We start from the raw sequence: 12,522 nt of genomic DNA, 5'->3' as shown, positions 1-12,522 counted from the left end.
GAAAACCGTTAACCCAAATTAAATTATAGCTTAAATTATATATCTATTGACCTCTATATCTATTATTAAATAATAGTTATTTTGCACATATAGTATGGGGAAAGGCATAGTCATAGGGAATCTACATTAGTGACAAGATCTACATTGCTGACATCAGTTATATATAATTCAATAGGAAAAATATACAACAATGTAGCTGATATGATGAGTAACAATTAATTTAACATATTTGTCTCTTATCAATGCTACAAAAATAGAGCAAAGCCTTAATTCATTAAGTAGACAAATTGGGAGGTGAGGGATTAACTCACTTCACTTCTCTGTACACAGCACCATGCCACTAATTTCAATGTCAGCAACAATTATTAAATATTACATAGCTATTTCTATTTTTTCTTTTTTGGTACAGGGGATCAAACTCAGGACCTTGTGCTTGCTAGGCAGGCGCAGTGCCATTGAGTTATATCCCTGGCCTACATAGCTATTTCATAAAGCCTCATATCAGCTTTATTCTAGATGCTTTATCCTTATTTTTCCACTTTGCAATTATAATTTCACAAATAATTTTAAGCTATTTACATCTGCAGAGTGGTCAATTTTTAGGATATTTTGGAAAGTCACTCTCCAATAGCTTCATTACTCCTCTTGGACCTTTAGAATATTCCATTTTAGAATAACTCAAAACCTTTTATTTTTGCTGATGGTCTGCCTTGCTGCTTAACATCATGAATTCTTTTCTAAACAAAATATGGCATTGAGATGGTAAACAATGTGCATTCACTCAATAAAAAGATTTCAAAAAAGCATCTCCATCATTTCAGGGTTTTTTATTTTTGTTTTTTGAGACACAATCTTGCCATGTAGTTCAGGCTGGCCTCAAGCTCACAGCAATCTTCCTGCCTCAGCCTCTCCAGTGCTGTGAATAGAGGTATGTGCCACCACACCTGGCATCATCATCTTGAGAGATCTGATTACTCAGCATTCTAAATAATTATGAGTGGACAGCGTCTGAAAGGTTCCAATAGATTACCTCTATTTACAATTTCAGTGCTGATACAAATACTGTACCCTAGAAAGCACAATGCTTGGCTAATAGAAATGTTAAATTCTAAATTTTGCTAGTGATGAAATACTATGGATACTTTTTAATCAATATTCTCCTACAGAATGTACATTTGTGGAAAATTATTAATGGGGACATTTTCAGAAGCAAATTTTAATCTCAACATGTTACAGCCACTTTGACACCTCTTAGGGTATACCAGCAGGGCAAGTTAGTAAGTAAGGATACCATCAACCAGCCATGTTAGCATCTGCTGAAGAAGCCAGCACTCTAATCTCAGAGAATTCTCCAAGAGGAAAGCTAAGCCCTTTAAAAAAGATCACAGATAATGATGAGTTTTTATCTTTTTAATCACACTTGAAAGCATTATAAACTTTATTCCAACTAATTATCAGAGTAGTAAATTTTGTGCCTTGGGTAAATTAATAAATTATAAATTAAGAGTTGAGTTACTATTAATTTAGGTGGAACCTAATACTTAGGTTTTAAATTTTAGCACTGTCTACATAACCTACACAATCACATAAAAACCACATACATATATATATTTTCTTAAATACAACCATGGAGTGGGAAAGAAAACTCTGTTGGCTTCATTTTGAAGGGGAAGAAGCTGAGTCAAGATGAAGTACCCAGGGATATATAACTAATGATGAGAAAATCAGAAATTAAACTTTCCAATTTGGAATGCAGATTCTATTTACTAAATTGTGTTCTTCCCCAAATCCTCATTTTCATTTTCAAACCTACATCTTCCATAACCTTCCTTCTAATAATAAAACATTAATGACACAGTAACTACAACCAAAGGAATTAAATGTGGTATTATTAAGCATTGAAATTTTCAGTCAGCAAACAAACAAGATTAACATTAATTTCCATTTCTATAAGATTTTCTCAATAATGCTTTTATTCTGGAACAAAATTGCACTTTCAATTGTTTTAAAAGTGTTTAAAGAATGGAGCTTACATGTCAAAGGAAAAACTAATCAAGATAACACAGAAAAAAATAAAAGTCTTTACAAGCATCTCTTCCTAGGGTAGGAGAGGGAAAAGGCTTGGCTGATGCTGTGGGATTCCCAAATATAAAATACATAAGTAAGGGGGTTTCTTTCTTTTCTCTGAAGATAAAGAGACCATGAGTAGGCAGTATGGCCTTGGAAATTGTGCACACCCTAATCCCTGGAGCCAGAGAATATATCATCTTACATGACAAAGGATTTTGTAGATGTGATTAATTAGTGATTTTGAGATGGGCAGATTACCCTGATAATCTGGTGAACCCAATGTAACCTTCAGTCATACAGATGAAAACAGGAAGTAGGAGTCAGGATTTCATCCCAGCAGCCTGAGAAAGAACTTGACTAGCCATGGCTGGCCCAGAAAACAGAAAGGGCTACAGTCCAAGGAATGTGGACAGCCTCTGGAGCTCAAACAGGCAAGAAAACAAGATGATTCCTGGAGTCTCGGAAGGAACGCAATACTATAGCTTGGAGTTTCAAAATTCTGACCTCCGGCACTGTTAAGACAACAAATGTGTGGCTTTACACCACCAAACTTGTGACAAATTATATAGAAGCATGGAAAATTTATACAGATCACTCATTTAAAATCCACATTTAAGAAGGTGGAGGTATAATCAGTGTTTTTAGAGTATTTCCTTAGTTTCCTTGCATGTTGAAACTTTAAACAGGTGATATTTCTTCAAGCCAAAGATCATGCTTCCTTATCTTTCATCCTTACATTTCAGTTTCAATAACACAATTCAAAGCTTAAAAAGTTTTTTATTTTTTTTAATTTTTTTTTTTGGTACCAGGGATTGAACTCGGGACCTTGTGCTTGCAAGGCAAGTGGCAGAACCACTGAGCTAAATCCCTGGCCCCTTAAAAAGTTTTTTAAATGTTCTATTATATCAATAAAATTTAAGTGTTTTAGAAAAAATGCGAGGAATTTTGCTAAGGATAGTCACAGATTATCCATATTTAAAAGTTACAGAAGGGTTGGGGATTTAGCTCAGCAGCACCACACCTGCCTTGCAAGTAAGTGCAAGGTCCTGAGTTTGATCCCCAGTACCAACAAACAAACAAATGTTACAGAAGTCTGCTTACATGAAATCATGTTTTAATGTTTGTTCATTCTTAGAAAGCTAACTACCATTAAGTTTGGTCATTCTAATTTCTTGCTTTAGGGAAAAAAAAGTAAAATAAGATTTAAATCTAACATTTTCCTTAAACAGGTTCAAAATAATCATATAACATATCAAACATTGAACTATAATAACCAATCTGTGCAGATATGTAACAGATTATATAATCTGCAATGAACAGCTTTAAATTCAAACTTTTTTCTTTTTATTTTATGAAAAAATGAAACAAAATTTCATAACAAGAGAATAATAGTTAATACACTGTGTATCATTATCTTCAAAGTAGTTACCCAGAGTACAAGACATAAACCAAAACGATTCTTACAAAAAAGAAACAGGTAATAACACAAAACTTTCTTTTCCACAAACTGTGATAAACTAGTAGTACAAATGAAACCAGCATATATATTAAAATATTTTGGAAATATTGGAATATATAATGTGGGAAAGATAAACAGTACTCCCTGTTTATCCCTCTTCTATTTTGCTCTTTCTCTCGCTCTTTCTATATATTCTGTGTCTTTCACATAAGAGAAACCATGCCATATTTGAGCTTGTGTGTTTAACTTATTTCACTTAACATCGTGTTCTCAAGTTGCATTCATTTATCTATGAATGCCTCAAGTTTATCATTCTTTATGGTATCGTAGTATTCCTCTATGTTTAAACACCACATTTTCCTTATCCATTCATCTGTTAATGGACATATATGCTGTTTCCAAATCTAGCTATTATAAATTGTGGTGCTATAAACATGTGTATACAAATATTCTAAAAACATGATGACTTTTAACTCTTTTGGGAAAATACCCAGAAGAGAATAGTTGAGTCAAAGGGAATTTCTATTTTTAGTCTTTTGAGGAATCTCTACGTTGATTTCCATAGTGAGTGTACTAGTTTACATTCCCACCAACAATGTAGAAGTTCCTTTTCCCTCACATCCTCTCCAGCATTTGTTATTATTAGATTTTTTGATGATAGCCATTCTTTCCAGGGTAAGATATTATCTCAGTGTAATTTTAACTTGCATTTCTCTGATGGTCAGTGATGATGAGTATTTTTTTTCATGTATTTATTGGCCATTTGAACTCCTTTTTCTGAGAATTGTCTATTCATTTTGGCTGACCATTTTTTGCTTGGGTCTTTTATTTTGGGGAGTTTAATTTTTTTAGTTCTTTATATATTCTTGATATTAGCCCTCTGTCTATGGAACAGCTGGCAAAAATTCTTTCCTAATGAATTTCAAACTCTTAAAAGGAAATATTTCAGGTAAGAGGATGAAGAATTTTCATCTAAACTTAAAAGATGATGTTGGCACATTTATCTATACCAGTGCTACCCAATAGATCTATAACATGAACCATACATATAATTTTAAATTTTCTAAGTCACATTAAAATAGTAGAAAGAAATAGGTAAAATTAATTTTAACAACGTGTTTATTTAACCCAATATATACAACATTATCAATTTGGTATAGCATCAATGTATAAACATTATTAGTGAGACGTTTAACACTTTCTTGTACCTTACACTTATAGGACATGTCAGCCTTTCCACATTTCCAATGCTCAGTGTGACCACTATACTGGACAAAAAAGGCTTATATACTCCTGTGGAAGTTCTCAATCCCCAAAGTCTATGTTAATAATTCAGTACTTATTAGTTAAATATGCCAATGTTACATTGGTGATTTACCAGCTATCTTAGCTGTCTTAAGAAATAAAGGAATGGTTTATCAGGAGTATGGTTGCAGTTAAAACTTCTATTGAGTGGGACAGCAATTTCATCACCCGCCTTGACATCCATTCATCATCAAGGACATATAGGAGCCGAGTAACTGTCACCTTTTTTAGTCTGGCCTCAGGCTGCAATAAATAACAAGCAATAGGGTGAGCACTGTAAACATATTTTTAAATTTGTATACTCTCTGAATTTTTCCATCTCAGAAGAATGAGAAAGAAAATTTACCATGTAACTTTTAAGGGAGAAATCAAAAGCAGACGAATCTCCTGGGTATGGCCAGAACACAGAAATTAAAAAGTAAATAAAAGAAAAGTAAAACTAAAACCCATAAAATGGTAACAAAAGAAAAATAAACTAAGACCTCTGGAACTACATGCACTGTTAATTCAGTTTTAAGTATAATGGAAAACATTTCACATCAGTATTACCTATCAAATTGTACTAAAATCACAAAGACCTACTTAGTGCGACTTCAAAGAAAGTATTTTGACCATATTTTGAAAGAAAGAATTTCTCTTCACATGAAATCAAAAGCCAGGGTAATAGGCAAGAAATCGGAGCTCATTATTGTGTCTGAGGACTGGGAAGAAGCCTTATGTTCCCTAACTCTAGCCTCTCCTAGTCCAAGATCCTCTCATTAGACCCATCTGAGAGAAATAATAGGCACGCACTCGCCAGAGCTTGCAGGGGACCTGTGCCTGCTCTCCTGTGCCGTGGCCCTGACAGGCAGCACTGTGTGAAGAGGTGATGAGCTCCCACACACTCAGTGTGTTCATTTTATTCCTTCAAGGGACAACTACACTAAAAGCATTTTGATAAAATTTCATGAAATATAGGAATATTATAATCTGTAATTTTGAAAATAAACCTGGATAATTATCACAAAAAACTTTATGGAAAGTAAAAATTTCCTTAACACTGAAGACTCTACCAAAGAATTGTAAGGTCAAGGATACTGGGGGATAAATGACCATTATTCATGGCATGGTGGCACATGTCTGTAGTCCCAGCACTTGGAAGGTCAAGGCAGAAGGCTCACTGTGAGTTCAAGGCCAGCCTGAACTACATAGCAAGGTCCTATCTCAAAAAAAAAAGATTTTATGTGAAACAAAAAGACAAGAAGAACATAACCTGGGAAAAGGACTAGTGAATAACCTCTTAAATGAACTATGAATGCTTTTTCTCTCTTTACTTTTCATTAAGGGCCATGTTTTCCTTTCAAAAGGATGCTTTTTACTTGTTATTCAAAAGATTTTTATAAAAAGCATAACAGTTTATTGGTCAAGCTGGGATATTTTGAAGAAGCCTACATTATTAATAACCATGGAATACAACAGGTATAAACTAGGGTTAGACTTAATAAATCAGGACATATGGCCACTCTAGGCATTACCTTATTAACTGTGTTTATATTGTCATTACTAGTGAAATCTGGAGGATCAATAAAGCTATATACATTCATATAGTAATTTTCTAGAGTCTGAGTAAATTATTTTTTTTGAAGTATCATATCATATATCCTAATTATATATTTTCAAAAGATGACTGTTTAGTCACTCATAGAAATTAGATACAGATGACTTTGTTTTTACAAAGGAGAACTAAGATGACTAACAAAATCAAATCAAATAACTTACATATTATACAATCTGGGTAAGCCAAATTTAGAATTTGAAGGTCAATTTAAAAAAAAAAAAAAAAAAAAAGGATGGGCTGGGGATTTAGCTCAGTGGTTCCGCCGCCTGCCTCGCAAGCGCAAGGACCCAAGTTCGATCAAGGGTACCAAAAAAAAGGAAGACAGGGCCAGGGTTTTAGCTCAGCGGCACAGTGCCTGCCTGGCAAGCTAGAGGTCCTGAGTTTGATCTCCGGTGCAAAAAAAAAAGGAAAACAGTCAAAATCAGAGAAATAACTCGCTTGTGGAATGCAGCAACTTTACCACCAAAAGCTAGAAAAGGTAGAATACTGGCAGGTAGAGAAGGGTGGATGTGGCAGTGCACATTGTTTTCTTAGGTTTTCAATTGGTTACAATCTAGAACCCTGGATAGTTTCACTGTAAAAAAAAAAAAAAAAGTAAATGTTTCTTTTTGTTTTGGAATAATTTAATTTAACAGTGATTTACATGTAAGTATTGCTTATTTTAGATTTATTTTGTGATTAGTTCTTCCATTATTGCTTCAAAAAATTTAATAAAGTGAATTTTTGGACAGAAAAACACTTTAAGTCAGAGCAACTCTTATCCAAAACAATATGACCACATAAAGTCTTGTTTTGTCTGGTTCAAGACATTTTGTAATTTTATAGTCAACCCCAAACATACAGAGGAAATGAGAAACAGAACTTAATTCACAAAAAGAAAAGTGCCCATTAATTTCTCTTAGGTGGATCCCAGAGGAGACATCTTTGGGTATGACTTAAAAATAATCTTTCTTCGCAGCCTCAGAACAGTTCTGGCGAACCCACTCCAGAAAAAGGACTTTAGGTAACAGCCAGGAGGGTGAAGGATGAAAATAAGGTTTTGTCTCAGTTCTTAAAGGCAGACAGGTCCAGGGCAATCCTGAGTTCTGTGCTTTGCTTTTAATACACTTACTAATTTAATTAGTACAGTACTCTGTCTGCCCTTTAGCAGCCCAAAGAAAGAGGGGGCAGTGAGGACACCAAACAGAGAGAAGGGAAGTGGTACATGCCTTTAGATTCCCCAAAGGGAAAAGTAAGGCGTGTGACATTATTTTAAAATGAAAATTATGTTGGAGAAGTAACTGGATCAGGTAAATTTTTAGAAAATTTGGTAATAGGAATATCCTTGAATTCAATGAAAGAAACCTTAAGAAAGATCAATTTCCTTTGCTTCACAGTAATTTGATCAAATTCATTTCTTGATAAGGAGCAAGTCCTCAATGCCTGATGTAACTATATTGGCCTTTTGGTTGTTAAGAGTTAAAACTATTTTAAGTACATACACTTAAAACCAAAAAAGTCTAAATAATACTTTAGATAAACAATGTGGTCAATAATCGTCACATACTTATTCTACATTCATGTGCTTTCCACCTCTAAACCGTGGCCATTTCCCCATGGAAAACTAAAAACTATATCTAAAAACTTCACAAAAATAAATGCAAATTATATAATAAAGGATAGAAATTTATTGTGAGGACATAACAAGCATAAATAGTGCTACTGGTTGCAGTTAACAGATTTCACTTTAAAAATACTCACCAGGTTAAATGCTGGGGAAAGTTCTGTACAGACATATTAATCTTTTTTGTTTTAATGAAAACTTGAAGCATAGAGTATATAATGACCTCATTATTAAATAATTGTTATAGTCTGAATTAAATACTTTTAGTGTTGATACATTCTATAAAGGAAGGGAATAATAATCAGGAGCATTAGAACAGTGGTATATATTTGTATTCTTTTTTTTTGGTACTGAGGATTGAACTCGGGTCCTTGCGCTTGCAAGGCAGGCGGAGGAACCACTGAGCTAAATCCCCGGCCCTATATTTGTATTAATACAAATGGATGGGAATGGATGGGGTAGAATGAATGAATGAATGAATATGAAATCAATTCCCAAAGCATGGTCAATTTGGAGAAAATTGAAGAAAGGTAAATATTAACTCATTTATTGGCTTTATTTTAGCTTTTCCTCAAATCACATTTTTAAGAGATTAAACCACAGCCAAGAGCTATTTTCAAAGTTTAGCAGAGATAGCTAAATAAAAATTAAATTTAAAAATTGTTAATAGGAAAAATAATTTCAATTAAAAATCTCAGCTCTTTAAAAAAATCAACTCACTGCCTTTGTAACTGAAGAGATTCCACATCCTGAAGCTTGCCCACCTGGGCAAGACTTACAGAAAGAAATGGGCTCATGGAGAATTCTTGAGTCATTACTCACTGTGGATAAGCCTTGCAAAACATATTCCAAGAGAGAACATTAGATTCAATAATTGAACATTATATTTGTTCTACATATGCTACTTTAAAGTTGGATTTTAGAAAACTACATTGTCTGGACAGAATTCAGAGCATAGGATTTCACTTTTTTTAGTTTTCTCTTTATTCCTTCAAGTAAGAAAGCCCAGGCCAGTGGTGGCAAACTATGGCACATGTACTGCAGTGGGTTGTTTATATCACTGAAAGCTTTAAAAGGTTTGCCGTCACTGGCAGAGGCCAAATTTCAGGCCAATCAAGGACTGCCATCTTCTACATCCTATATGCTGCCACACTCTCCTCCAACTTCTCTTTTTTCCCGTCATCCTCTGAATTTAAGTATTAGCATAAAGTCTGGCCACTGAATTATTTTTACAGATAATCTAACCCAAGCTGGTACTTGGGATACTTTTATGCCAAGCTTGCAAAACTGCTTATGCCTTCTGAATAGCTGCTGTTTAAAATAAAACTCAAAAAGAAACTACACACACTTGGTATTGAAACAGAACTTACCTTAGAGCCACGCTCATTAAAGATTATTTCTACATCTAGGATTTTGCCAAACTGCTGCAGAGACAAAAATAAAAACATTTATTTATGGTCAGCTTCTTATGCATCTACTTTTCTTTCTTCTGAAAAGGGAATAGCCTTTTCTTTTTCTTGTTCTTTAAATTAGTACTTAGTTAATTTCATGTTTCTATTTGCTTTTGATTTTTCACCCATCACAGAGCTGAGAGCTTCTCTGTTTTTACCCCTTTCTTAATTCCCTCATTCATGCATCATCCACTTCTGTGTATAAAGCCATTGTCCAAAGACCTTCACAGTGTGGCCTTATGTACCTCTTCATTTGGACAAGAACTAAGGATTTTTCTAACGACTGCTCTAACTTTTTAAATGTCTCAGTTTTAAGAAAGTAAATTTTACAAAGCAGAAATATATATTATTGAAGGCTGTCTTCCTTCCCTTTTCCCCCCAAGTTTTACACAAGTAAACCACATTCATTGTATAAAAATTAGAAAATATACCCAAAGAGGAAAAGGGAAAGCAGAAAATAAAAATCATCTGCAATCCCACCACCTTAGAATTTTGGTACATAGCCAACCAGGCTTTCCCTCAGATACAGGGCGATGTAAGTAACCACCAGTCGACTATGAACAACTATTCAATACAACAAATACATACTGCATTATCAATTCTGTAGATATAAACTATTTCACATATTTATAGGATGATACATTAAGGATGACTTCATTTATCTGTCACTTTAATACTTCTGTAAGAAATAGGAACTTTTAAGTATTATATTTAGCAATTACTTAAGTATTTTAACACTGAAACCAAATGCAGCTAACCATACAAACCCTAAATAATTCCTCTGTCAGGTGGTTAGTAGTTGACTAGAGGGGTTATACAAAGCACAAAATTATTTTGAAGAATATGAATATATACATATATTCATATATATATATGAATATATACATATATTCATATATATATATATGGCAAAAATGTTCCAGTCAATACTTCCATGAACTGAACTGAAGGCACAAACAGGAAATCTCCGGGTAACTGGGCGCAAACTCCATTATTTATTTCAGCCAGATTTCAAATTGGTGGGGGGGGGGGCATGGGATGACTAAAAACAGGAAACAAAAATCATATTTTTCCACTGGACTGAACTATTGCTTATCTTTATCAAAAAACATGTACTAAGAACCCATATTTTCTAGAATAACACATCCAGGCTTGATTCCAGTTTTATTTAATAGTTAGAATTAAGGAAGCAGGAAAAAATGTTTTATTTTAGATAGGAGAGCATTTAGTTATATTTCTATACTTACCGTATAAAACTAAGATTTGTGTGTTGCTTTAGAGTTTGTTCTGTTTTATATTTCATATAGCATTCTTATATGATCTTTCTGGAGAAAAGTTTGTTTTCCTTTTATGGCTAAGGAAATTGAGGCTGATAGAAGCTATTTGTCAAGTTTACAGAGCTAATAATATGGAGCATGGAATCCCTGCTGTTTACCAATGGCTAGTAGCCATTAACCAAATAGAAGAAAACAGAGGAATGAGGTGTCCCTTGCTAGGAAAAAATATTTCTTTTTTATTTTCTGCCTTATGGGAAGGGCACAATATATTTCAAGAAATCACTAACTGGCCTAGGGCACTACTTTTCTGATTCATGAGAAAACACATCTCTGATAGATGAGAATGTACTCCATTCTCATAGACTCCAAAGACTAAGAGTCTTCACTGTCTTAGATGATTCAGAAGAGAACCTAATAACTCATGGTGTTGGGAACAATCTTCTTATGTGGAAAATAAGTCCTTTAGCTGTCCTTTCTATTTCTGGTGGCTCTCTTTGTAAAGATACAGAGAAGCTGGTTATCATATTCTGTATACAAGCTCTCCAAGTACTGCCAGAACATCATTCAACCTCACCTTGGGAGGGAGGGAGAAGCGGGGCATAGGAAGGGAAAGTAAAAAATAATTAAGGTGTGTTATTTACATGTACCAACCCTCCATGACGAATGTAATCATTACAGAGTGCAAATATGCTCTAATAAAAATTAAAAATTTCAGAAGATCTCAACTGTGACTTTCTCTTCAGTGGGAAAAATATGGCCAGGTAGTTAGCTCTAAGTGACAGAGCTTTGCTCCAATGTCTTGACGCCATGCATTGCTTCTTGGCCTTTTGGCTAAGATCAAGTATAGTGTCTTGACAGCATGAAATGGCTACAGCAAAGACTTAAAGCAGAGAATCTTGTTTTTAAGCAAAGCACTAGGCAGCTATCCTAGTGAAAGTTTCACAAAACCACTGATTATCTCTCTTGGTCAAGAGTCTTGTCAAATTACAACAGGCAACAGCATTCAGGATCAGAAAAAATTAAGACTCTTCGCAGTCATTCACTTACAACAGCTCAAATTGTTCTGTTATTACACTTTGTTTTCATGAAGGTGATTTCAGGAGGAGGTAAATAGCTCAGGAACACATGAGATAGCAAACCAACCCTCTATACCTTCCTTAGATATCAGTCTTGACATTACTGAGTATGAGCAAGGAAGTAAAAACAAAACAGAGGCACTATTTGCTTTCACTGACATTATTCCATTTAATTTGTAACACTGAAAGGCATTTCTATATTTAGATATGAGATTCAAGTTGAAAGAGGTTTTGTGAATGTCCCTGGGTCATGAGCAAACAGAATTCAGTTCCAAATTCTTTGATGTCAAAATCCACACACTTTTCACTTTAATGAGCCACTTCTAAACCCATATTCTCTACACCCTTTTGTCTTCTGAGACTGCAAAGATGGAATAGAGAGCAGGAATAATGTATTCCTGAAGCACAGAACAGTTCTATGATTGGCAGTGTATGATGAGAGAAAAGCAATAATGTTCTGGCTTACCTAGAAGGCTAAAAATGTTATGGGATGAATAAACAATGGCCCCCTAAACTTATCCACACATTAGAATCACCTGGGGATCTTGTAAAATTGCCTAGGCTACACTGCATCTTGGGCCAATTAAATCACAACCTCTGGGTGTGGTACACAGGCATCAGTACTTTTTAAGCTTCTCAAGGGATTTCCTAAGTACAGACAAGTTTAGGAGTCACTGCATTAAA

General features: G+C 34.3%; 1 protein-coding gene across 50 annotated transcripts in view; it reads right to left on the bottom strand.

Moving 5' to 3' along the window:
* Rbfox2 (RNA binding fox-1 homolog 2) overlaps positions 1-12,522 on the bottom strand; it is a 262,069-nt gene that overhangs the window by 30,390 nt on the left and 219,157 nt on the right. For all 50 annotated transcript variants that reach the window (XR_015452318.1, XR_015452317.1, XR_002395334.2 and 47 more), the window contains one exon: positions 9,405-9,458. Coding sequence is in view for 47 of the 50 variants with exons in the window: in XM_021259063.2 (XP_021114722.1) it covers positions 9,405-9,458 (54 nt within the window). In the remaining 3 variants the exon portion in view is untranslated. The remainder of the gene's footprint in view (positions 1-9,404; positions 9,459-12,522) is intronic.

This window comes from Heterocephalus glaber, unplaced genomic scaffold (genome assembly GCF_053883595.1).
Source record: "Heterocephalus glaber isolate CG9 unplaced genomic scaffold, H.glaber_assembly_v1.0 deba00001444, whole genome shotgun sequence".
Lineage (NCBI taxonomy): Eukaryota > Metazoa > Chordata > Mammalia > Rodentia > Bathyergidae > Heterocephalus > Heterocephalus glaber.
The sequence above is the reverse complement of the archived record's forward strand: the minus strand, read 5'-3'. Positions and strand labels throughout refer to the sequence as shown.